This window comes from Neofelis nebulosa, chromosome 14, assembly GCF_028018385.1.
Source record: "Neofelis nebulosa isolate mNeoNeb1 chromosome 14, mNeoNeb1.pri, whole genome shotgun sequence".
NCBI classification, from domain to species: domain Eukaryota; kingdom Metazoa; phylum Chordata; class Mammalia; order Carnivora; family Felidae; genus Neofelis; species Neofelis nebulosa.
Window position 1 is genome coordinate 6,509,970 of NC_080795.1, and position 25,051 is coordinate 6,535,020.

Below are 25,051 nucleotides of genomic sequence, written 5' to 3' on the forward strand. Positions count from 1 at the left end.
TTTTGGAGTAAGTCCGTAGACTAAGTCACAAGATGCACAAGTAATTCATATCCTAACTGTTCCTTTATACCTGAACAAATTCTCATTAAGCATACTGATAATTTTCAAATGATGTAATAAAAAATCTGGTTACAGTATTTTATTATTTTGCTGAATTACATTTGGGAAAAAGTCAGCTGCTTCACCTATTTTAATACTAGTATATTCTGAATCATACAAATACACGTATAGAAACATTTTAACACTGCAAACTTCCGAAGTTTCAAGATTGGGCACAGGAAAAGGTTTCTACACTACTACAACGATGCTGGTGTGTACTTCGACACAAGGCCTCTTAGTGACGTCAATCAATTGGAGGTAGAAGTTTATCAATGAATTGCTTGATATCCATCATTTCCTGTTCGGAATAAAGTGATTTAACAAGCTGTTACAAAATCAGAAATTAAATCCCCACTAAAATACCACCAAATAAATCTGCAGTGTGCCTACGTAAGGCGAAACCACATTTTCACTACTTCTATTAAATGAAAAGTTGTAACAGAGAAATGAGGCTACGATAGAAATTTCAGAACATTTCCTGTGACTATGATTATTATTGTACGTTCAAATGATAGTTCCCAACTATTTTGAGGTCCCATGAAAATGGTCTGCACTTTGCTCTACTTGAACAAAACACTGGGGCTGAGTGTGGACAAAGGGCCTTAGGAGTGACAACACCTATCCCGAGAAGTATCAGTAAGGATACAATTACTGTCAACTAAGCTTGGGTGGAAAAACCTAGCTTTTAGCCTTCCCTCATTAGAATGAAATGCTAAATCCATAGCATAAAATATTTTGTGCCTTTTATCTCTTCTCACTGTCTGCTCCTAATCATTCAGTCCAGTGTTTTCCAATGTGATTGCAAAGAATCATCAGCTTTTATTTTACTTTTTTTTCCCTTTGTATGTAAGCTCTATGCCTGACATGAGCCTTGAACTCACAACTCCAAGATCAAGAGTCACATGCTTGGGGCACCTGGCTGGCTAGTCGGTAGAGCATGAGACTCTTAATCTTGCGGTTTTGAGTTCAAGCTCCTCACTGGGTGTAGAGATTACTTAAATAAAATCTTAGAAGAGTCACATGCTCTACCAACTGAACCAGCCAGGTGCCCCAATAGAGCTTTTTTTTTAAACGTTTATTTATTTTTGAGACAGAGAGAGACAGAGCATGAACAGGAGAGGGTCAGAGAGAGAGGGAGACACAGAATCTGAAACAGGCTCCAGGCTCTGAGCTGTCAGCACAGAGCCCGATGCAGGGCTCGAACCCACGGACCACGAGATCATGACCTGAGCCGAAGTCGGACGCCCAACCGACTGAGCCACCCAGGCGCCCCTAGAGCTTTTATTTTAAAAACACATCTATACAAACACAGATACCTGAGTTTACTTGCTAACCCCCAATGTGCTGAATCAGAAATGCCGAATTTGATTGGTGGCTCAGTCGGTCAGGCATCCGACTTCGGCTCAGGTCATGATCTCATGGTCTGTGGGTTGGAGCCCCGTGCTGGGCTCTGTGCTGACAGCTCAGAGCCTGCCTGGAGACTGCTTGGGATTTGGTGTCTTCCCCTCTCTCTGCCCCTCCCCTGTTTGCGCTCTCTCAAAAATAAATAAAGGTAAAAAAAAAAAAAAAAGAAATGCGGAGTTTGAAGTTCTGGTGTCTGCATTTCTTTTTTTAAATTTTTTTTTTTTTTCAACGTTTTTTATTTATTTTTGGGACAGAGAGAGACAGAGCATGAACGGGGGAGGGGCAGAGAGAGAGGGAGACACAGAATCGGAAACAGGCTCCAGGCTCCGAGCCATCAGCCCAGAGCCTGACGCGGGGCTCGAACTCACGGACCGCGAGATCGTGACCTGGCTGAAGTCGGACGCTTAACCGACTGCGCCACCCAGGCGCCCCTGGTGTCTGCATTTCTATTAGGCTCCAGGGTATTTGTAATGTAAAGCCTACTTTGAAAAACACTGCTCTAAATGTGGATGGAACTGGAAAGTGTGATGCTAAGTGAAATAAGTCAGGCAGAGAAAGACAGATACCATATGTTTTCACTCTTATGTGGATCCTGAGAAACTTAACAGAAGACCATGGGGGAGGGGAAGGGGAAAAAAGAGAGAGGGAGGGAGGCAAACCATAAGAGACCCTTAAAAACTGAGAATAAACTGAGAGTTGAAGGGGGGTGGAGGGAGGGGAAAGTGGGGGGTGGGGGTGGAGGGAGGGGAAAGTGGGTGATGGGCATCGAGGAGGGCACCTGTTGGGATGTGTTGTATGGAAACCAATTTGCCAATAAATTTCATATTGAAAAAAAAAAAAAAAAGAAAAAAGAAAGAAAACCACTGCTCTAGACCCTCAGTCCCTCCTGGATCCTGAGTGTCAGCCCACCTGCTTTCTGGATTCAAAACTTGCTGACAGTTTCAACTATGTTCTCAGTAACACCCTAGAATCCTAGGCCCCCTTGTCTTTCTGGATAAATCATATTAATATCTGTTTTCTCTGCCCCTAAAGCAAATGATTCAGACCCACTCAGTGGTTGCAAAGCTAAGTTAAGTTGGACTACCTTAACGCTTGGTAATCAGTTTTTATTCTAGACCTTTTCAAGCCTCCAAACCAATGCAGGCCTCCTTCACTCTTACCAAGTGACCATATCTCCCACTTTACTGAAAAGACAAAGAAGATCTCAAGTGAGCTCTCAACTATTACCCACCTCAACAATCCTTGTTTATATTCATCCATCCTATTCTAGATTCTTAAGTGAGGTTCTCCTCTTTGAAGGCAAGCACTACCCATTTTAGGACTTTAAACTACATTATTATTATTTGATCTCCCTAAGATTCTCCCATTAGATTATTATCTTCTCTTCACTTCATTTTCTCCCTCCTTCTTCCCCACCCATGGGAGTCTTTTTCTCCCATTCACTAAAGAGCCTTCCTACTCTTTCCCCCTTTCACAAAAACCTTTTTAATAAAGGTCCTTATCCCTATCTAGTTCACTCAATCCACTGCAGGCTCCATTTCCAAGCATCCAAGGTCACAGATGGCTTACTATGGGATAGTTTCTTCCTGGCCTGTTTTTCCTTAATTGTTCTCTGAATCATGGGACACTCTTCCCTTCCACTCTGAAATTCTTTTTTTCCTTAAATAATTTAACCAATTAAAAAAAAAAGTTTGCGCACGTATGTACGTATACATGTATGCAATCTCTACACGCAGCTTGGGGCTCAAGCTCAAAACCAGTATCAAGAGTCGCAACACACTCTTCTGACTGAGCCAGCCAGGCACCCAACCGCTCTGAAACTCTCTCCTCTCGTACTCTCATTCAACACCTAACTCCTTTCTAATCCTACCCCCCTCAAACAAGTTCTACCCCTCAGCTTTTTTCCTGATATTTCCCCATGGTAATTCTTCAGTGATCAATAATACTGGCCATTATTCTAAATCTCTATTACGGGCCTGAGCTCCAGACAAGTATTTCCAACATCCCATTTTGCTATGATGGGGGTACATCAATCTCAGTACGTTCACTAAACTCAATCATTATTATCGTCCCCTCCGTTACCCTAAAACTCTTCCTTATACCTACTTTATGAGGACACCCAGCTTTTCATAAGACTATGGCCCAACTGGTCAGCTTGCTTTCCCTACCCCACAGTCCTTTCTCTGTACACCTGCTATCCAAATCCTACCCATTCTTTCAAATCCAGCTTTTCCTTCATGATCTCTGTACTTCCCAAAACAAAAGGAATCTCAGCTTTTCTCAGTTTTCTAGAAAGCTTTTAAAAACTTCTAATATAACACGTATCACATTCTGCTTTCTACACATTTGGATATATACCCTTCTCCCCTACTAAATTTTAATTAATTTAGCTTAAATTGCAATAAAAAGGACTGTTTTTTATTTGTCTTTGAATTATGCACAAAACTTGCATGTAATGGGAAAAACAGTGAATATCTGCTGAATCAAACTGAAGAAACTCTAAGTCCTCACCTATGATTCAATGTGAATTCATTAATTAACTCCTTTAAATACCCAAGGAATCAAATGCTACTTAAGTTAAAAACATCACACGGAAAAGTGGTAAATATGTCTCTGCTTCCAAACAGTTACCTGCTGACATGAGCTGTGCATCATGCCTTGGTAGGTTTTGAAGGTTACATTGGCTGGGTTTACTAACATTTTTAGCTTTTCAGAAGTAAGAGAAGCAATCATTAGGGGAACTAAAGGGTCGCAATCTCCATGGCACTGAAGAATAGCAATATCTCTATTAACGCCACTGATAGGACCCTGCAAAAAAAACCAAAAAAACCAGTATCATTTATTCAAATGTATAGAGCATTACGCCAGGCATTTACAACTGCAGATAGATATGCACGTACATATGTTATTACTTACATCACAGGTTCTATTCGGCCACGGGAATAAAATTCCTTCCATCCCTATGCTCCCCACAACTCTTTATTTAAACTTTTACAGGACAGGGCAAGTGGGTGATGGGCACTGAGGAGGGCACCTGTTGGGACGAGCACTGGGTGTTGTATGGAAACCAATTTGACAATAAATTTCATATAAAAAATAAATTAAAAAAAATAAACTTTTACAGGACACACGATTATCCTGTCTTGTATTATTATTTTGCCAACGAACTGGTTCCTTGAAGCAGACTGTATCTTAATTATTCTTTATTATGTTCAGTGTCTTGACAGGAGAGGTACGCTTTAGCTGGATCTTATTTAATTGATTTAAATAAGACGGTTGATCAGCAGCACTTACTACGTGTAAGACACAAAACAAACGCTATATAATGATAAAAAAAATCCTAGATTTAAAGATGAATCTGAAAATAAATGTCCACACCTCCCATGTGTGTTATATACTGCTTTACACTGTAGAGTACTTAGAAATTATATTCTATGGTAAAATTCTGCTAGCAAGCAATAAAAATATTGAACACCTAAAAATGTTATTTCTATGTGTAAAAAATTCCCCTTTTATAAGTATCTTAAAATGTATCAAATACTTCAAATAGAAGATTTATGACAAAAGGACTTCTTTTTTACCCCATTCTATGCAATCTACAGTAAAGACAGTATATAGTATACAGATCACAAAAGTCTAGGAAAATCCTTTTTAAAAAAGGATGATTGATGTAAACTACGGGCTTTAGGTAATAATATTATGTGTCAGTGTAGGTTTGCTGATTATCAAAGACGCACCACCACGCTGCGGGGTGTTCACAAGCTGTGCACGTATGGGGACAGGGGACATGTGGGAACTCTGTGTGCTTTCTGCTCAGTTTTGCTGTGAACCTTAGCTGCTCTAAAAATATACAGTTTATTAATTAAAAAAAAAAAATGACCCTCTCACAACATTATCTGCCTTAACTCAGTAATCTCATGCTGCAAGTTTCAATCAGGCTACCTGTGGAAATGAAGCCCGTAGTGGAAGCCAGCAACTGAGGGCAGTGACTCCTGCCAGTTTCTGCTGTGTGGTAAGAGCAGTGTATAAAGATAAAGCTCCTCCCTGGAAAGACAACAGAGAAAGTCAATGGAACACATGCTCTGCTAACAGCAACTTGATTTCTTGTTATTAATAATGTCCATTAAAGAAAAAATCAACCTGGGTGACTGATGTCAAGTCAGCTCAGACAAGCTACTAGAAACACAAACACCCCACTCCACCATGTCCTAAAGGATAAGATTCTCTACATTGAAGATCACTGAGAACACAGGGACCACCCAATCAGTTGAGAAAGAGTTAACAGTATATTTGCACTTACAGATGCCTTAGGAATATTCTAAACTTAGTTACTTATTTTCTCCTCTGAAAAGTCTTAGGTATAAAATCAAATCTAGTCGTAACTTGGTACTCTTTTCTAAAAAATTCAAGACAATAAGGACCCTGTAGCAGACACCTTTAGAGTATCCACCCCAGCTTAAATACCCTGCACTCTGGGAACCGTATTCCCGTTAGTCGCCTGGATGCCATGTCACTCTGACCATCCCCACGGGTCACCGGGGCCCATGAGAACATGAGATTCCAGCTCATCCGAGACAGTCAAGTTCTTTTTCTCCAGATTTTGAAACTGGAACTCAGTGACTGTGAGTCTGTCTCTGTGCAGCTGGGATGGTAACACGTAAACTCAAGAACTGGCAAAGTTACAGGCTGCGACGGCAGAAAAAGCCAACTCTAGATGAACAGGCAAAGGAAGCAGATGGGCAGAGAAACAAGGAAGATGGAGAGAAAGTCATGACGGCTCTCCGAGTCTTAGATATTTCCTGAGGCCTTGCTTCATTCTCATCCTTGGTTTCCTTGACGTGACCCCACGGACTCATAACTTGCTCTTTCTGGCTTACGGTGCTAGGAGTTGCTTTCTGTAATCAATGAATCCCAACCACATAGCCTCCTATGTTAGCTTCCTACTCGAATAAAGCATTCATTTCTATACCTATATTTATGGCACAACGTGTATTACAATAGACATTATCTTGAAGTTCAATAAATACCAAATCAGTAACATCTTTTTTACCATATTGAATCAACAAACTGTCTACTAGATTTTAACTTCTAAATAATTCCGTAATTAATTCCATAATTCTAACATTGCCCAAATTCAGGTATTCAGTCTGAACACTAAGTTGTTGATTTAGAAGATTCACAGATTAGAAGCGACAGCAATGTGGGGATAGGTGAAATAAAGACATAAGGTCAATATGAGGTAACTACGTCTGCAGAAAAAGTATAGAAGGTAGGAGAAAAAGTATAGAAAGAAGAAGATACCAAAAATAAACATCACGTATTTAAATCTAAAATCTATTTTACAAGATGAAAAGAAGAAAGATGACAGAGTGACGTCACCAAGATGGGACACAGGTCATTCCTAACTTTGCTCCCTCTTACAAGAACTAACATCTAATCATGGACAGGGCACCACTGAGAGAATCCTAGCACACGGAAGGGAGGCGGAGGCACCCCTGTCCCACAGAGACAAAGACAGACCACACTGGAAGGGAAGAGAAGTGGTTACACGCTGACCAGTGCAGCGCCACCCAGAGTCTCCCCGGAGCCTCCAGTTCCTCCAGTGGGAAGAAGGAACACAACAGGGACAACCAGCATCCCCCAGCATTGTGGGTCACTTTGTGGGAGCCCCTAATTAGATCTTGTCTCAAGGGGATTGCAGGGGGAGTCTATGGGGCTCAACCACCGGGAATCTGTGACAGAAAGAAAGAAGAAATTCTCCTGTCTTCTAATGTATTGTTCCTATCAGTAGTCTCCTCCTAGGAGAGGGGAGTTATACCTGTGTTTAAATTAGAGTTTTGTTTAAAGGGGTACATAGATGGGGCGCCTGGGTGGCGCAGTCGGTTAAGCGTCCGACTTCATCCAGGTCACGATCTCGCCGTCCGTGAGTTCGAGCCCCGCGTCAGGCTCTGGGCCGATGGCTCGGAGCCTGGAGCCTGTTTCCGATTCTGTGTCTCCCTCTCTCTCTGCCCCTCCCCCGTTCATGCTCTGTCTCTCTCTGTCCCAAAAATAAATAAAAAAACGTTGAAAAAAAAAAAAAACAAAAAAAAAAATAAAGGGGTACATAGCATCAACTTAGAAACCTAGCTACGTGTGTATTAGTATTTTAAGAAAATACATTCCAAGTTCCTATCAATTTGCCAAATAAATTTATTTTAAAGATATAATTTAGAAGGGAAAGGCAACAGCTGAAGAGAGAAAACTAGAAAAGCAAAAGAGGACACTCTTATAATTAACTATATGTAATCTATTTGAACTTAATTCAGCATTAACAATAGTGTAACAGATTCTACAACGTCTACTAAAAAAAAAAAAAAAAGACTCCTCCATAGAAAAGGATGGAAACCACAGATTTTCTAGATAAATATACCAATGACATATCACCCAAACTTTACCTTACCTGAGAAAATCCTCCCAAAATAATTCTGTTAGAAGGAATGCCATTCTTCATCTCTTGCTCTATCAAAGCTTTTACTAAAAACAACATAAAATTAAATCACCAACACTTTAAAAGTTAAGCCTGATACCATTTTAAACAGGAGACATTAATTACAGAAAAGCACAAGGTATGTTAAAGGTGAATAATACGTGAAAAACTTGAAGCACTCTATTAAAATATAAAAGGAGGATGTATTTTCATTATAAAACTCATATTTGGCAGGTGTTGCTTAAATAGTTCAATTATTTCTTTTTTTCTTTTTTTAAGATTTTATTCTTAAGTAATCTCTACACCCAATGTGGGGCTTGAACTCAACCCTGAGATCAAGAGTCGCATACTCCGCTCTTTCAACTGAGTCAGTGAGACACCCCTGTCCAATTATTTATGTCATTTGTAAACAAAAGTTCTTTCTCTTACCAATCAATGGATATTCTTTTACCTGTGTCAATTCTGCCCATATTCATTCTATATTTCTCTCTCTTCAATGAATCATAGGAATTTGTACCTCAAGTTGCCATTTTAAATCCTAAGAAATGTAGCTTACATGGCTTGTGATTTACAGTGTTTATGAAGTTCATTCTAGGGGTACCTGGGTGGGTCAGTCAGTTAAGCATCTGACTTCAGCTCAGGTCATGATCTCGTGGTGCATGAGTTTGAGCCCCACATCAGGCGGTCTGCTGTCGGCATGGAGCTTGCTTCAGATCCTCTGTCCCCCTCTCTCTCTGCCCCTCCCCTGCTCGCACTCTCTCTCAAAAATAAACATTTTTGGGGAGCCTGGGTGGCTCAGTCGGTTAAGCGTCCGACTTGGGCTCAGGTCACGATCTCACTGTCCGTGAGTTCCAGCCCCACGTCGGGCTCTGTGCTGACTGCTCAGAACCTGGAGCCTGTTTCAGATTCTGAGTCTCCCTCTCTCTCTGACCCTCCCCCGTTCATGCTCTGTCTCTCCCTGTCTCAAAAATAAATAAAATGTTTAAAAAAAAAAAGTTTTTAATAAATAAATAAACAAACAAATAAATAAATAAATAAAACGTTCATTCTACTAGGGGCACCTGGGTGGTTCAGTCAGTTAAGTGTCTACCTTTTGATTTCGGCTCAGGTCACGATCTCACGGTTCTCAGGTTTGAGCCCCGTGTTGGGCTCCGTGCTCTCAGCGGAGCCTGCTGGGGATTCTCTCTCTTTGCCCCTTCCCTGCTCGCTCTCTCTCTCAAAAGAAATAAACATTAAAAAAAAAAAGTTCATTTCTATTATTTTAAAACTCTAATTTTTCTTATAGCCACTAAATGATGTACAAAAAAAATCAAAGGGTTCTTTTGTTTTGCAGAACACTTTGACACAAATCATTAACTATAAAACTGCTGACTCCTCAAATTTTTCTTTATAATCAGTGCTATGTGTTTTTTTTTTTTTTAGTGTTTGTTTATTTTTGAGAGGTAGAAAGAGCACAAGCAGGAGAGGGGCAGAGAGAGAGAGGGAGGCACAGAATCCGAAGCAGGCTCCAGGCTCTGAGCCGCCAGCACAGAGCCCGACACGGGGCCTGAACTCTCGAACCGCGAGATCATGACCTGAGCTGAAGTCAGATGCTTAACCCACTGAGCCACCCAGGCGCCCCTGTCCTTTCATTTTTTTACATATGTGCAAGAGTTTAATTTTTTTACAACAATGTGACATTTTATTTATTTTTTTAAGTTTATGTATTCATTTTGGGAGAGAGAGTGCGAGCAGGGGAGGGGCAGAGAGAGAGGGAAAGAGAGAATCCTAGGCAGGCTCCACACTGTCAGCACAGAGCCTGACATAGTGCCTGAACTCACGAAACATGAGATTATGACCTGAGCCAAGATCAAGAGTCGGGTGCTCAACTTCCTGAGCCACCCAGGTGCCCCAAGAGTTTCATTTTTTAAGATCAGAATTTCCAATGTCATACTTCCTTTCTATCAAAAAATAAAAATCTTTTTCTAAAACACTGCAAAAAACAAACGCCCGAATGAAAAATTATTTTCTTTTTTATATAAAGTTTAGTTCTTAGACTGAGCATGAAAAGCAAGCAACACCCTGACTATGGCATGGAAGAATGGGCTAGAAAATAGGAACAGGGGGTTAAGAAATAAAAGAAGTGCTGGGAAACCTGAGGGATTTATTTACAGTGGCATGGAGGAAGCAGAAGTGGCAGAAAAGGCCCAGTTGGGAGGAGAGAAGGCTTGTGGGGGCCTGGCGACTGGTAGCTGCTTGCCCACCGGCAAGCAGTGCTGGGACCACTTCCCCTGAATTTCGCAAAGCTTTACTCCTCAAGGTCACCCCAACTGCTAAGTCGTACAAGAATTACCTGTCTTTTTATTTTTTTTCAACATTTTTTTTTTTTTTTTTAATTTATTTTTGGGACAGAGAGAGACAGAGCATGAACGGGGGAGGGGCAGAGAGAGAGGGAGACACAGAATCGGAAACAGGCTCCAGGCTCCGAGCCATCAGCCCAGAGCCTGACGCGGGGCTCAAACTCACGCACCGCGAGATCGTGACCTGGCTGAAGTCGGACGCTTAACCGACTGCGCCACCCAGGCGCCCCAAGAATTACCTGTCTTTTTAAACAGCTAAGTGTTCAATCAGCGGCATCTATTATTATTACCACATGAAAACTAATCACTAACATAATTTGCATCACACATGATTATATCATTACATCCATCCTTAATTCAAGTCTCCTTAATGAAGAGAACTGGCCACAACGATTAAGTTGCCATTTTCTCTATTAGCTGATGTAAATAAAAGCAAAAGTATGTATCCAACAGATACTAAGTTTGATAAAGACCATTCTTCCCTATTCACCTCACCTTCGTTGCCTACAGTTAAGGGAGTCTATTTGGCAAACAACTTAGAGTGTGATCAGAAAGAAAGGAAATAGCATCACCTACTAAGTTCAGATAATTGTACACCGGATTTCCTCAATATCAATAAAACTACTGAAGCCACTAAAATAAGAATTCTTTTGTCTTCGTAAAATCTTTCTGTACTTACCATTTTCTGCCGCCTGTTTAATTCCAGGTTCATCCTCCTGTGATTCTGGTGAAAGCCCAATAATATCGAACCTGGAAAACAAGGCAAAATCTTAAAAGAGCTATTTGATTCTAAAAATATGTATTTACGGTAAGTACATTTCACTAAACTCATGGTAGTCTGGATTAAAAGGGCAAACCATGAACATGAAACTCAAATTAAAATGTCTACAGAGGCCAAAATAGAACTTAAATGTGTGAATCTGACATTCTACACGTTCCTTTCACCAACTAGATACAGATTCTAATGTTAAAAAATCACACTGCCACATAATCCTAGAGTAAGAACATCTAAGAAAATACCTAATCCAGTCCTACACCCAAGCAGGAACTGCGATGCACACTCCCCTAAAAAGTCTGCAATGAGTTCCAGCCACTCCCTTCCCCTTCTACTGCACCATAGGTCAGTCCAATGGGACAGAACTACTTTACGCTGTCACTGTCTCATGCACTACCTCATAGCTATTAAGCAGAGGGATTATACTGATCTCTAGCCACGTGCTTCAAAACGTTTTCATCGTACATTGTAGGTACCTCAAACCAGAGCCCCAAAGGAAGCTTTCCTCTTCGCTGTCAGGCCCTTTCCATTTCCCTACCGGGTTATATCCTCTCATTGTGGTCTCTGGCTACGTTCGCTAGAAATTGTGGTTCTGGATGGGAGTTTTGCCAGAGAAGGAAGATGAAAGAACCAAAGGGCAAAATAGGCAGGAACCTGTGAAAACTGCCAAGAAATCCAGGGTAGACAGAAAGGAAGTGAAGGGGTGGGTAAGAAATGGGTGGCAACGAGTAGAGAGGACAAGAGGACAACAGACTGGAAGTAGCTTAGAGGAACGAAGAACTGACTCTACTCCCTGACTATAAAACATACAGGGAATGTGAAAACATCTTGAGAGTGCGGAAGAGGAAGTGGTCTCCTTAAAAACCTGTCAACTCTCCAGAAAAGCAAGAAGTTGGAAGGGCGTAAGGTTGTGGCTTAATCAGAGTTATGCCGCATGGGGTCACTCAAACCAACCAAGGTTTATCAGGCAGTAGGAGATATTTTCTACACTATTTCTATCTACCTATTCTCTCCCATTCCTCTACCTCTTGGCACAGCTCCTCAAGTTTACCCCTGGATCTAAATTACCAAACTTAAATAATTAAAGGTTAAACGTAAAGTTAATTATGTAACTCTGCAACTTAAAAGTAGCTAATTAAAAACTGCTATATGCAAAAGCACTTCTAATAAAAAACAAAAAAACTAAGTGTAAATAAAAAGGTCTTATTGAATAATTCTTACTTACCAGGAAGGCATAGCCATGTTCATGTTCAATGTCACAGGCATAACTGGTCTACGTAGGAAAGAAAAAAACCGCAAAGTGAGAGTAATGTAACGAGGCATAAAACCTGATACATTCCATCACTGAAGGATAGAGAATTACTTCAGGCTTCCACAAAATTGCACGCTACAATTTCAACACTGAGCTGTGTCACCGCATCCACATTGCATCATTTTCTCTACACATCCTCCAAATGTGTTCTGAAGACAGAGCAGCAGGTGTTCAGGACCACGCTTGGCAAATAAAAACATTTTCCTTTCTCAACACTCTTATTTAATACTTTCAAGCCAGACATTTTCTTACAAAAACGTGTAACCAAGACAGTTGGAAATGCATAAAATATAAGACTCTGGCTAAGTCTAAGGAAACGAGCAATTTACCACACAGATATGGTACATCAATTCCCATATGCTCAGATTATATTTTTGCTTATTTTCTAAGTTTCGGCTATGTAGTTGCTTAAGGGACCTCTAAATAAATATGGGAAATAGACGTTTTGCCAAAGTGTCCACTACACTCAGTTCAAGTCTTTGATGAACAATCTGTTGGATAACTTGAATGTAGCTAGATAAAAAAGGAAAGAAAAATAAATACACTATAACTACATCTCATCACTATCCTCCTGATTCATAAAACAAATCTACCTTAGTTAGAAGTTACAGAATCTTATCACAATTTCTTTGAGAACATGAATTTCCCTAGGTTGGGAAATGGCCTTAAATCAAATTCAATCTTGGGGCCAATCACAACACATGAGAACATTCTAATTAATCAAGAATTGTCTCTGGGGTGCCTGGGTGGCTCAGTCGGTTAAGCGTCCGACTTCGGCTCAGGTCATGATCTCACGGTCCGTGAGTTCAAGCCCCGCGTCGGGCTCTGTGCTGACAGCTCGGAGCCTGGAGCCTGTTTCCGATTCTGTGTCTCCCTCTCTCTCTGCCCCTCCCCCGCTCATGCTCTGTTTCTCTCTGTCTCAAAAATAAATAAACACTAAAAAAAAAAAAAAAAAAAAAAAAAGAATTGTCTGTTACATGAGTCAGAATAGAGGACACAGTAACCCTGGCCAGAGTATTTGGTAGTCTACAGAGGTAAGATGAACCACCTGTTTAAGGCTAAAAAGGGGACAGAATGTGTTCTTACCTACTCAGATACGTTTCCTCCTTCCATTTCTTCTTTCACATCTATCAGCTCTACTGCTACCACCACTTCTGAGGATGAACTAAGCTACTAGCATGAACTCGAATCACAGTTGTCTTCTCCATGGCTACTGTTTCTCGGCAACATTCTGACCTAAAACGTTGCCAATCTCAGCAATTTTCTGTTTCCTGAAAACTTTATAGTTTCTTCTTGACATCCACAAACATTTCCAGAATTTAAAACCAAACCTATGAGACTTCAAAACCTGTGGTTTTTTTCCCCCACGGTGTATCACGATGCCTTTAGCTGATAAACTTTAGTAGGAGTGCTTCCAACATAGTAAAGACAAACTTGACAAGTAAATAAATCCCCTTGTGGATATCCTTAGATCTCAGATGTTTGTATTATCTAAAGGAATTTTTCTGGTTCTCAGTTCAACTGACCTTCAAGAGAACATTATTTTAAATTTCCCAACATAACAGGAAAAAAATTCTATGTAGCCAAGTCACCAGTTTAGTTTTAAAGAATTTACTAATCTTTTTTTTTTTTAATTGTCTTTTTTCGTTTAACGTTTATTTATTTTTGAGACAGAGAGAGACAATGAACAGGGGAGGGGCAGAGAGAGAGGGAGACACAGACTCTGAAACAGGCTCCAGGCTCCGAGCTGTCAGCACGGAGCCCGACGCGGGGCTCGAACTCACGGACCGTGAGATCATGACCTGAGCCGAAGTCGGACGCTTAACTGACCGAGCCACCCAGGTGCCCCCTAATCTTTACTTTTAAACCAAATATTTAAAAGGACAAAAACAAATTATATTTAAATGCTTTTCTAGAAAAGTAAAGCTATCACAATGACTCCTCTCCAGATTCTGACTCACAAATGTAAAGATTAAAATACTTACGCATGCGGGCAGATATATTTGATATGTGAACTTCTGATACCCGCGAAGGCTTCTGCCCATCCATGCCTGGTAGGGAAATTATGTGAATAATGCCATTAGATACTGTTTTAAATCCCAATAAATTAGTAACGGAATAGTACTTTAAAAAACTTGCAAGGATAAATGTAGCTCTTTATAATACCATAAAAGTATGGGCCTTCAATGCTATTAAAACGCCACAACAACCCAAAGGCTACTAAGCTTTGTCTACAAATAAAGATGAGCTCTCCTGATTGCTGAAGAGCAGTGTGTTTTCTTTCACAGATTTCCACAGGGCTTTACTATTTACAAAATACAGGTATATTTATCTCTCTATAACCTCACAACAAAGTAGACAAGACAGATAATATAAATCATATTTTATATGATGGAAGAAGCCTCAGAAGTAAATCAGTTGTCTAATATCTCTACCTGCTTCTACTCTAATGAAAATAACTTTAATTAACATTCTTTCCTTGTGTGTATTATACGTGTTCAAAATGGAATACGAGAAAAACTAAAAAAAATAAAACAGTAAATCACAATCCTTCTAGCTGCAAATAAGCAGTTAATCTTTTGGTGCACTTCCTTCTGATTTTTTTCACGCATAACACCTAAGCAACAGATACAGATTTTACAAAAATGGGATCATACTATACATACATACAGTACCTACTTGTTTACACTTGACATCGTAACTGATACTTCCTACATGTTACTTCTATTAAAGCACAAAGGAAAAGTAACCTAAGGGGCGCCTATTGGGCTCATTTGGTAGAGCACGGACTCTTGATCCCTAGGTCATGAGTTCAAGCCCCATGCTGGGCACAGAGCTTATTTAAAAAAAAAAAGAAATTAAAAAAATTTTTTAAAAAGTAACTTAGGACATTTTTTGTGTGAAATAGTCCAGATATAAATGTTAAATGCAGGGCACGTGGTTGGCTTAGGTGGTAGAGGATGCGACTCTGTGTCATGAGTTCAAGCCCCATGTTGGGTAAGGAGGCTACTTAAAATTAAAAAAACAATTTAAAATTAAATAAACAAATACAAAAATGTTGAATGCTTTTGTATTAACTATTCTTCTATTTTAGTACACCTCTCCCAAAAGTGTTAAAGGCATATAGAAAAATCAGTAACAACTGTAGTAATTTTTACACTTATATAACAACACTAAGTCAGGCACTATTCTAGAGTTGTAGGAGTGCTTGCATGTGTAAATGTGTGTTTAATTTTTTTCAAATCTTTATTTACTTTTGAGAGAGAGAGTGTGAGCAGGGGAGGAACAGAGAGAAAGGGAGACACAGAATCCAAAGCAGGCTCTAGGCTCTGAGCTGTCAGCACAGAGCCTGATGTGGGGCTTGAACCCACAAACTGCGCGATCATGACCTGAGCCGAAGTTGGACACTTAACTGACTGAGCCACCCAGGCGCCCCTAAATGTGTGTTTATATGTGAGTTCATGTGTGTGTGTACATATATGAGACTTCACTCTGAAAACTACAAAAATGTTGAAAGAAATGAAAGATCTATGTAAATGGACATCTCATGTTCATGGACCAGAAAACTTAATATTCTTTAGGTGACAGTACACACAAACTGATCTACAGAGTCAATGCAATCTCTATCAGAATCATTGCTGGCTTTGCAGAAATTGACAAGCCAATTCCAAAATTCATTTGGACATACAAGAGACCCAGAAGAGCCAAAACAATCTTAAAAATGAGTAAGGTTGGGGGCACCTGGATGGCTCATTCGGTTAAGTATCTGACTTCATCTCAGGTCATATCTCACGGTTCATGGGTTCACACCCTGCATCAGCCTCTGTGCTGACAGCTCAGAGCCTGGAGCCTGCTTCGAATTCTGTGTCTCCCTCTCTCTCTGCTCCTCCCCGACTCGTGCTCTGTCTCTGTCTCTCTCTCAAAAATAAATAAACATTAAAAAAAAATTTAATGAGTGAGGTTGGAGGCCTCACACTTCCCAATTTCAAAAGACTTAAACCTAAGAGATAAAACTATAAAACTCCCAGAAGAAAATACATGGAAATCTTGTAACCTTAGATTGGGTAATGATTTCTTAGATACCAAAAGCACAAGCAACAACAAAATTTTCAAGAAAAATCATCAAAATTAAAAACCATTATGCTTCAAAGAACATTACAAAGAAAGTGAAAAGACAACCTAAGAATGGGAGAAATATTTGCAAAACATACATTCAGTAAGGGTCTAGGATCCATAACATATAAAGAACTCTTAAAAACCCACAAACAGAAAGACAACCTAAACATAAACAGGTAAAGGACCTGAAAAGACATTTTTCCAAAGATATACAAATGGCCAACATGGATAGGAAAAGATGCTCAGCATTATTAGTCATTAGGTACATGCAAATAAAATCACAATACCACTTCACACCCTCTAGGATGGCTATAATCAAAAGACAAGGGGTGCCTTGCTAGCTCAGTCGGCAGGGCATGCAAACTCTGATCTCAAGGTTGTAGTAAGTTTTGAGTCCCATGTTGGATGTACTTAAAAATAAAATCTTAAAAAAAAAAAAAAAAGACAGAAACAAGTGTTAATGAGGACGGGGAGAAATCAGAATTTTCATGTACTGCTGGTAACATGAAGTTACCATATGAACAAGCAATTCTACTCAAAGAAATATGATCAACAAGAAAAAGGAATGAAGTACTAACATATGCTACAACATGGATGAACCTTATAAACATTAGGTTAAGTAAAGGAAGCCGTTACAAAAGACCATGTTATATGATTCCATTTATACGAAATGTCCAGAATAGGTGAATCTATAGGTACAGATAATAGTGGTTACCTAGGGCTGAGAATATAGGGGGGCGGGTTTCAGGGTGATAACGAGTATAGGGTTTCTTTTTGGAATAAAAATGGCTGCACAGTTTTGTGAATATATTAAAGGGTGAACTGCAGAATTCATCAAGTGGGTGAATTGTGTGGTATATCTCAAACTGTTGCCAAAAGAAATACATGACGCGAGCCCAGTCATGAGAAAACATTAAAACTAAGTTGAGGGTCATTCTACAGAATATACAAAGGTAAGGCTCTGTATTTTAAAAATATAAAGGCTATGAAAATGAACCTGGACCACTTTTTTACACCATACACAAAAATAAACTCAAAATGGATTAAAGACCTCAGTGTAAGACAGGAAGCCATCAAAATCCTCAAGGAGAAAGCAGGTAAAAACCTCTCTGATCTTGGTCGCAGCAACTTCTTACTAAACACATCTCCAGAGGCAAAGGAAACAAAAGCAAAAATGAACTATTGGGACCTCATCAAAATAAAAAGCTTCTGCACAGCGAAGGAAACAATTGGCAAAACTAAAAGGCAACCGATGGGAGAAGATATTTGCAAATGGCATATCAGATAAAGGGTTAGTATCCAAAATCTATAAAGAACTTGTCAAACTCAACACCCAAAAAACAAATAATCCAGTGAAGAAATAGGCAAAAGACATGAACAGACACTTCTCCAAAGAAGACATCCAGATGGCCAACCGACACATGAAAAAATGCTCAACATCACACATCATCAGGGAAATACAAATCGAAACCACAATCAGACACCACCTCACACCTGTCAGAATGGCTCACATTAACAACTCAGGCAACAACAGATGTTGGCAAAGATGCGGAGAAAGAGGATCTCTTTTGCATTGTTGGTGGCAATGCAAGCTAGTGCAGCCACTCTGGAAACCAGTATGGAGGTTCCTCAAACAACTAAAAATACAACTACCCCATGACCCAGCAATTGCACTACTAGGTATTTATCCAAGGGATACAGGTATGCTGTTTCGAAGGGGCACATACACCCCCATGTTTATAGCAGCACTATCAACAACAGCCGAAGTATGGAAAGAGCCCACATGTCCACTGATGAATGAATGGATAAAGAAGATGTGGTATATATGCACAATGGAGTATTACCTGGCAATCAAAAAGAATGAAATCTTGCCATTTGCAACTACGTGGATGGAACTGGAGGGTATTATGCTAAGTGAAATTAGTCAGAGAAAGACAAAGATCATATGGCTTCACTCATATGAGGACTTTAAGACACAGAACAGATGAACACAAGGGAAAGGAAGCAAAAATAATATAAAAACAGGGAGGGGGGGGAAACATAAGACATTCGTAAACATGGAGAACAAACAGAGGGTTTCTGGAGAGGTTGTGGGAGGGGAGATGGGCTAAATGGGTAAGGAGCATTAAGGAATCTACCCCTGAAATCACTGTTGCACTACATGCTAACTAACTGGGAGGTAAATTAAAAAAATTAAAAAAATATATATACATCTATATATAAAGGAAATGAGAGATAGACTAATAAACTGTTTCATAACAGACATGATAGCTAAAAGTAACACAAATTACTGGAAAGGATCTTAGACCAGGAAGGAAACACATAGTTGGGAAAGTTGGCAAAACCTGAATGGATTAGGGGATGCCTGGATGGCTCAGTTGGTTGTGCATCGGACTTGGGCTCAGGTCATGATCTCACGGTTCATGAGCTTAAGCCCTGCATGAGGCTCTGTGCTGACAGCTAAGAGCCTGGAGCCTGCTTCAGATTCTCTCTCTCTGTCTCTCCCCGCTCCCCTGGGATTCTCTCTCTCTCTGTCCCTCAGTTGGGCCATGTATCTCTCTCTCCCTCAAAAAAAAAGAAAAAAAAAAAAAAGACTTCTGATTACTAGATAATGAGCATATACATATGGAGACAGAGAAAGAGCTTGAATGCATGCACAGTTGCACAATGTAGTAAAAGATTAACAATTGGGGAAGCTTGGCAACAAAGATATGGAATGATTAGCACAAGTGACCAAAGACAGAAAAAGATAAACTAGAATTCGTCAGGATTAAAACTGTTGTGCTTTAACGTACACTATCAAGAAAGTGAAAAGATAACCCTTAGATTGGGGGATAATATTTGAAAATCACATATATGAGGTTTCCAGTATCTAAAATATATTTTCATTTTTATTTTTTAAGTTTATTTATTATTTTTAGTAATCTCTACACTCAATGTGCGGCTCGAACTCACGACCCTGAGATCAAGAATCACATGCTCTTCCAACTAAGCCAGCCAGGCTCTCCTAGAATGTATTTTTATTTTTTAATTATTATTATTTTCAGTTTTGAGAGAGAGAGAGAGAGAGTACAAGTGAGTGTGGGGAAGGGGCAGAGAGAAAGGGGGAAAGAGGATTCCAAGCAGGCTCTGAGCTGACAGCAGTGAGCCCAATGGAGGGCTTGAACTCACAAACTGCAAGATCATGCCTGAGCCGAAGTTGGACACTTAACTGACTGAGCTGCACAGGAGACCCTAGCATATATTTTTAAAGTCTTAAAAATCAACAAGAAAAAAGACAACTTGGTTTTAAAAATGGGCAAAGGGCTTGCACGGATATTTCCCTAATGAAGATATATAAATGGCCAAATAAACACATGAAAAGATGATCAACTTCATCAGTTACTAGGAAATGCAATTAAAAACCCAAACACTTCACACTCGATAGGATGGCTATAATCCAAAAGAAAGAGAATAACAAATACTGGTGAGAATGTGGAAAAATCAGAACCTTCTTACACTGTTAGAACAGGAAAATGGTACAGTCACTGTGGACAACAAACGGTCTGAGAGCTCCTCAAAGGGCTAAACAGTTACCACTGACTCAGCAACTGTTCAAGTGAACGGAAAACCTATATTCATGTAAAATCTTGCACATGGATGTTCTGAGTAGCACTAATCATAACAGCCAAGAGGACGAAACAATTCAAATGTTCATCAACTGATAAATTTAAAAACTATGGTATATTCATAAGATCAATACATGGCTATCACTCCATGGAATATTATTTGAGAATAAAAGGAATAAAGTACTGATACATGTCACAACATGAATTAACCTGAAAAACATGCTATGTGAAAGAATGCATACCAAAAAGGTCAAATATTATCCAATTCCATTTATATGAGATATCCAGAAGAGGTAAATCCATAGGAACCACAAGGAGATTAGCGGTTGCCAGGGAAGGGAATAAAGAATATCTGCTAACAGGTGTGCCATTTCTTTGGGGGATGTTGAAAATATCCTGCAATTAACACCTTAGTGATGGTTCCACAACTTTGTAAATATACTAAAAACTATGGAATTGTACACTTTAAAAGAGTTGCTTTTATGATATGCAAATCATATTTCAATAAATAACATTAACAACTGAAGACGTTTTTAAAAAGGGGCAGGCCAGAACTGAACTGTGGCCCACTGTTTGCCAACCACTCTTCTACACAAGAAATACTAACTGGGGCGCCTGGGTGGCGCAGTCGGTTAAGCGTCCGACTTCAGCCAGGTCACGATCTCGCGGTCCGTGAGTTCGAGCCCCGCGTCGGGCTCTGGGCTGATGGCTCAGAGCCTGGAGCCTGTTTCTGATTCTGTGTCTCCCTCTCTCTGCCCTCCCCCGTTCATGCTCTGTCTCTCTCTGTCCCAAAAAAAAAAAAAAAAAAAGAAATACTTAAGAACTCTTATGAGAAAAAGAACAGAAATCTTGAGTTCTAGTCCCAACTCTGCCTCTATGTAGAAGTGTGGATACAGACAGCTCAGACTAGTGGCTTTCAAAGTGTTCTCTCCAGATCAGTAATAATATCTGGGAACTTGTCAGAAATGCAAATTGCCGGGCCCCATCCCAGACCCAGTGAATCAGAAACTCTGGTGGTGGGGACCACATTGAGCCTTCCAGGTGATTTTTATGCATATTAAAGTATGAGAATCAATGCTTTTCCAGTCCTTAGTTTTCCCATCCATAATCTCCCCATCGCTTATAAAAAATCTTCTTTGAATGTTTATTTTTATTATTTTTCTTTAAAAAAAAATTTTTTTTAAATTTACCGTTTATTTATTTTGAGAGAGAGAGAGAGAAAGAGAGAGCAACGAGAAGGGGAGGACCAGAGAGAGAGACAGAGAGTCTGAAGCAGGCTCCAGGCCCTGAGCTGTTAGCACAGAGCCAGACACAGGGCTCAAACTCATGAGCTGTGAGATCATGACGTGAGCCGAAGTCAGATGCTCAACCGACTGAGCCACCCAGGTACCTCTAAAGATCTTTGACTGTAACTGAATTATACAAAAGTATGGCCAACTTGTTTCCAGTCCTTTTGTTAATTTTCAAAGTCAGTGGAAACCTCAAGATTCAAGAAGTCGACACAAAGCTTCAGTTAAATGAACAATCTACTGTTCAGAAACCTAGATCAATCAGAATATATTTCACTTATTTGAAACAGAAAAAGAAAACAAAACATGCACATACACATATACATACAAAGGTTTTCTGAGTCCAAAAAAAATTTCCAGGCATATCCCAAGAAATATCACAAATTCACACTATTTTATTTCTCAATTGTGCTTTTAGAAAAGACTACAACAAAGTAACTGAAGTCCATTTCCATTATGCTCACTACACCATAGTAATATGGTGTGGAACTAAAAACAAAGATTCCAGGTTTGTACAAGAAGCACTACTTATTACCATCCCTGTCCCAGTAGCACATCACAGTTACAGAATCTCTCCTATGTGTCCTAATGAGTCTTACCAACTATCTGGCTAAGAGCAAAATGACCCAAGGTGGGTCAGATTCGTTTTTTTTTTTTTTTTTTTTATGTCTACTTATTTTTGAGAGACACAGCATGAGTGGGGGATGGGGAGAGTAGGGAGACACAGAATCTGAAGCAGGCTCCAGGCTCTGAGCTGTCAGCACAGAGCCCGATGCGGGGCTTGAACCCACAAGATATGAGATCATGACCTGAGCCGAAGTCAGACGCTCAACCGACTGAGCCACCCAAGCGCCCCAAGATTAGGTCAGACTTTTTTTTTTTTTAGTTTTTTAAAATGTTTGTTTCTATTTGAGAGAGAGACAAAGACAGAGGGACAGAGCTCGAGCCAGGGAGGGGCAGAGAGAGAGAGGGAGTCAGAACCTGAAGCAGGCTCCAGGCTCCAAGCTGTTAGCACAGAGCCCAACGCAGGGCTCGAACTCATGAGCCATGAGATCATGACCTGAACCAAAGTCAGACGCTTAACTGACCGAGCTACCAGGTACCCCAAGATGGGGTCAGATTCTTAACTGAACACCAGAATTAGGGTTGATATAAAGTCAGAGCTGGGGTGGTCCATTTTGATCAGAAAAATGTGTCAGCTGAGGAAATTGTGCAAATACACAGAAAGAAGCAAAAGTAAGAGACCACAAGGGGATGAAAAGCAGAGAGATGAAAGGCGCTTTGGTGCATGCAGTTGACTGAATAGTACCCACCAAAATTCATGTTCACCTGGAACATCAGAATGTGACCTTATTTGGAAATAGGCTCTTTGCGGATGTCATCTGTTAAGGATCAAGATGGGATTTATTAGGATTAGGGTGGGCCCTAAATCTAGCAACTGGTGTCCTTATTAGAAATGAGAGAAAAAAAAAAATGAGGAAAGTACACAGATTAACAGCAAAATGGTCATGTGAGGAGGGAGGCAGAGACTGGAAGTAACTATCACAAGCCAAGGAACTGTCACAACCTGGAAGAGGCACAGGGTTCTCCCCAACAGCTTTTGCAGGGAGCATTTGTAGTCCTTTTGACACCCTGACACTGGACTCCTAACTTCTTTAACTGTGAGAATAAATTTCTGTGGCTTTAAGCCATCTAGTTCGTAGTGTTTTACTATGGCAGCCCTAGGAAACTTAATATACTTGGTGACCAATTCCCATCATAGGTCTTGCGCCTTAATTCCTCATTCATTCATTTATCTACTCAACACTTAGTTCTTCTACTTATCCAGCAGTGTCCAGGCCCTGAGGATGCAGTATTAAGTTAAATAGAAAATACCTGTGTTCTCAGGTGACTTTTATGGTATGGTAAGCATTAAGTTAAATACAAAAAACCTGTGTTCTCAGGTGACTTTTATTTCAATGAAATTAAAAAAAATCTTTGCCTTCTTGGAGCTTATATGCTAATGAGCTATCTTGTATCCTTCCATAAATTTTGTATAAACTAGTTGAACAGTTTTCTAGTCCTTGTAACTAAATGATCCCCAAATCCCACTCTACAATTCTCTTAGTTCTTGATTACAGAAAGACCTGCAAATGAACGGTCACAAAATATACCCATGTTGCCAATTCAATATTATTTTTGATCTTACTTGATCTCTCAGTTAAGACTTAATCTACTTAAACATTTGTCTTTGAAACTTTATTTTTGTCTTTTTAATGTTTATTTATTTTTAGAGAGAGAGAGAGAGAGAGAGAGAGAGAGAGCGCACGTGCAAGCAGGGGAGGGGCAGAGAGAGAGAGGGAGAGAGAGAGAATCCCAAGTAGGCTCCGCACTACCAGTGCAGAGCCCGATGCAGGGTTTGATCTCCCGAATCATGAGATCCTGACCCGAGCCGAAATCGAGTCAGCTGCTTAATCGACTGAGCTTCTCAGGCGCCCCGGTCTTTTTTTTTTTTTCTTTTGAAACTTTCTTTTCTAAGCTTTAAAATCTCCACAGCCTAGAAAATTCTCATGTAGATTGGTAATACAGACCAGTAACTCCTGGAACATATGGAGGGAAGTTTACATGAAGAGGGCCAAGTTTTCCACCTGGCCTTTTCTCCTTCCCTGCTCCCCTTAACTGGAACTGAGCTTTCAAGTGTCACATTCAGCTGTGTGGGGGCAGGAGGGCGGTCAGGTGTGGAGGTGGTTCCCATGTATGAAGCAAAGCTGTGGGCGGGGGGCACCTGGAGGGGTGATGAGGCAATGCCAAAATGCACTACTGGCCAAAATTGCAGAACAGAAGCCAGGTTTCTTATGGAGTTACAAATACGGAAAGAGGGAAGGCTAGCATAATCCCAGTGGGGCTGACTGGAACTGGAGGAAATCAGTATAAAGCCCCAAATTTTAATATATGTAAATTTCAAAACTGATATAGATGTGTGTCTACACACCTATGTTATGTAGCTACACTTCCAGTTTTGTCTACGGAAAGGATCTAGAAGTAACGATTCCTTCAACAAGCACATCCGGCACTCAGATCTAGGTTCCTAAATAATACTCTATGAAAAGGAACCAGAGCTCTTGAAAAAAATGTCTGAGTCCCAGGACTGAAGTAGGAAAAATATAAGATGATCCTGGAACAAATCTTGCTGTATCAGAAAGCAGGGAAGTGCTCAAGGAATGATGGAGACGTGTCCCATAAGAGCAGCTTGAAGGGGCTCCCGCTAGCCAACTACAAGACGATTTGACCTCAAAAATACGATAGATTTAAGTTTGTAACCCTCAGAGTAAAACAGCAATCCAAGAGTCTGTCCTGATTTGACACTTTAAAATGAATAAATGAATACATAATAAGTAAGGGAGAAGGGAGAGTTGCCAATGAATAAATCTAGAATGAAGGATTTTTTGAAAAGATCATCATTTGGAACTTTCACAATAATAGGTATGGACAAGAATCATTAATGGACACTAAATCCATAGGTGAAAATTTGGCGAGAAACATGTTTTCATAATATCGAAGCATCTCCCTGTGGGGAAATAGGTTCTACTTACATAAATGGGTTAGAAAAAAGCTTAGAGTGGAAAGCTGCCACCATGGGGGAGAAAGCACCCGAGGATAGCTA

General features: G+C 40.1%; 1 protein-coding gene across 1 annotated transcript in view; it reads right to left on the reverse strand.

The window, feature by feature from the left end:
- Positions 1 to 231: 231 nt before the first annotated feature.
- LYPLA1 (lysophospholipase 1) overlaps positions 232 to 25,051 on the reverse strand; it is a 30,407-nt gene continuing 5,587 nt past the window's right edge. Inside the window, exons 3-9 of the mRNA XM_058699573.1 lie at positions 14,381 to 14,446; positions 12,309 to 12,356; positions 10,988 to 11,058; positions 7,943 to 8,016; positions 5,446 to 5,547; positions 4,135 to 4,311; positions 232 to 397 (exon numbers count right to left, since the gene is read on the reverse strand). Coding sequence (XP_058555556.1) covers positions 344 to 397; positions 4,135 to 4,311; positions 5,446 to 5,547; positions 7,943 to 8,016; positions 10,988 to 11,058; positions 12,309 to 12,356; positions 14,381 to 14,446 — 592 coding nt within the window. The 3' untranslated portion in view covers positions 232 to 343. The remainder of the gene's footprint in view (positions 398 to 4,134; positions 4,312 to 5,445; positions 5,548 to 7,942; positions 8,017 to 10,987; positions 11,059 to 12,308; positions 12,357 to 14,380; positions 14,447 to 25,051) is intronic.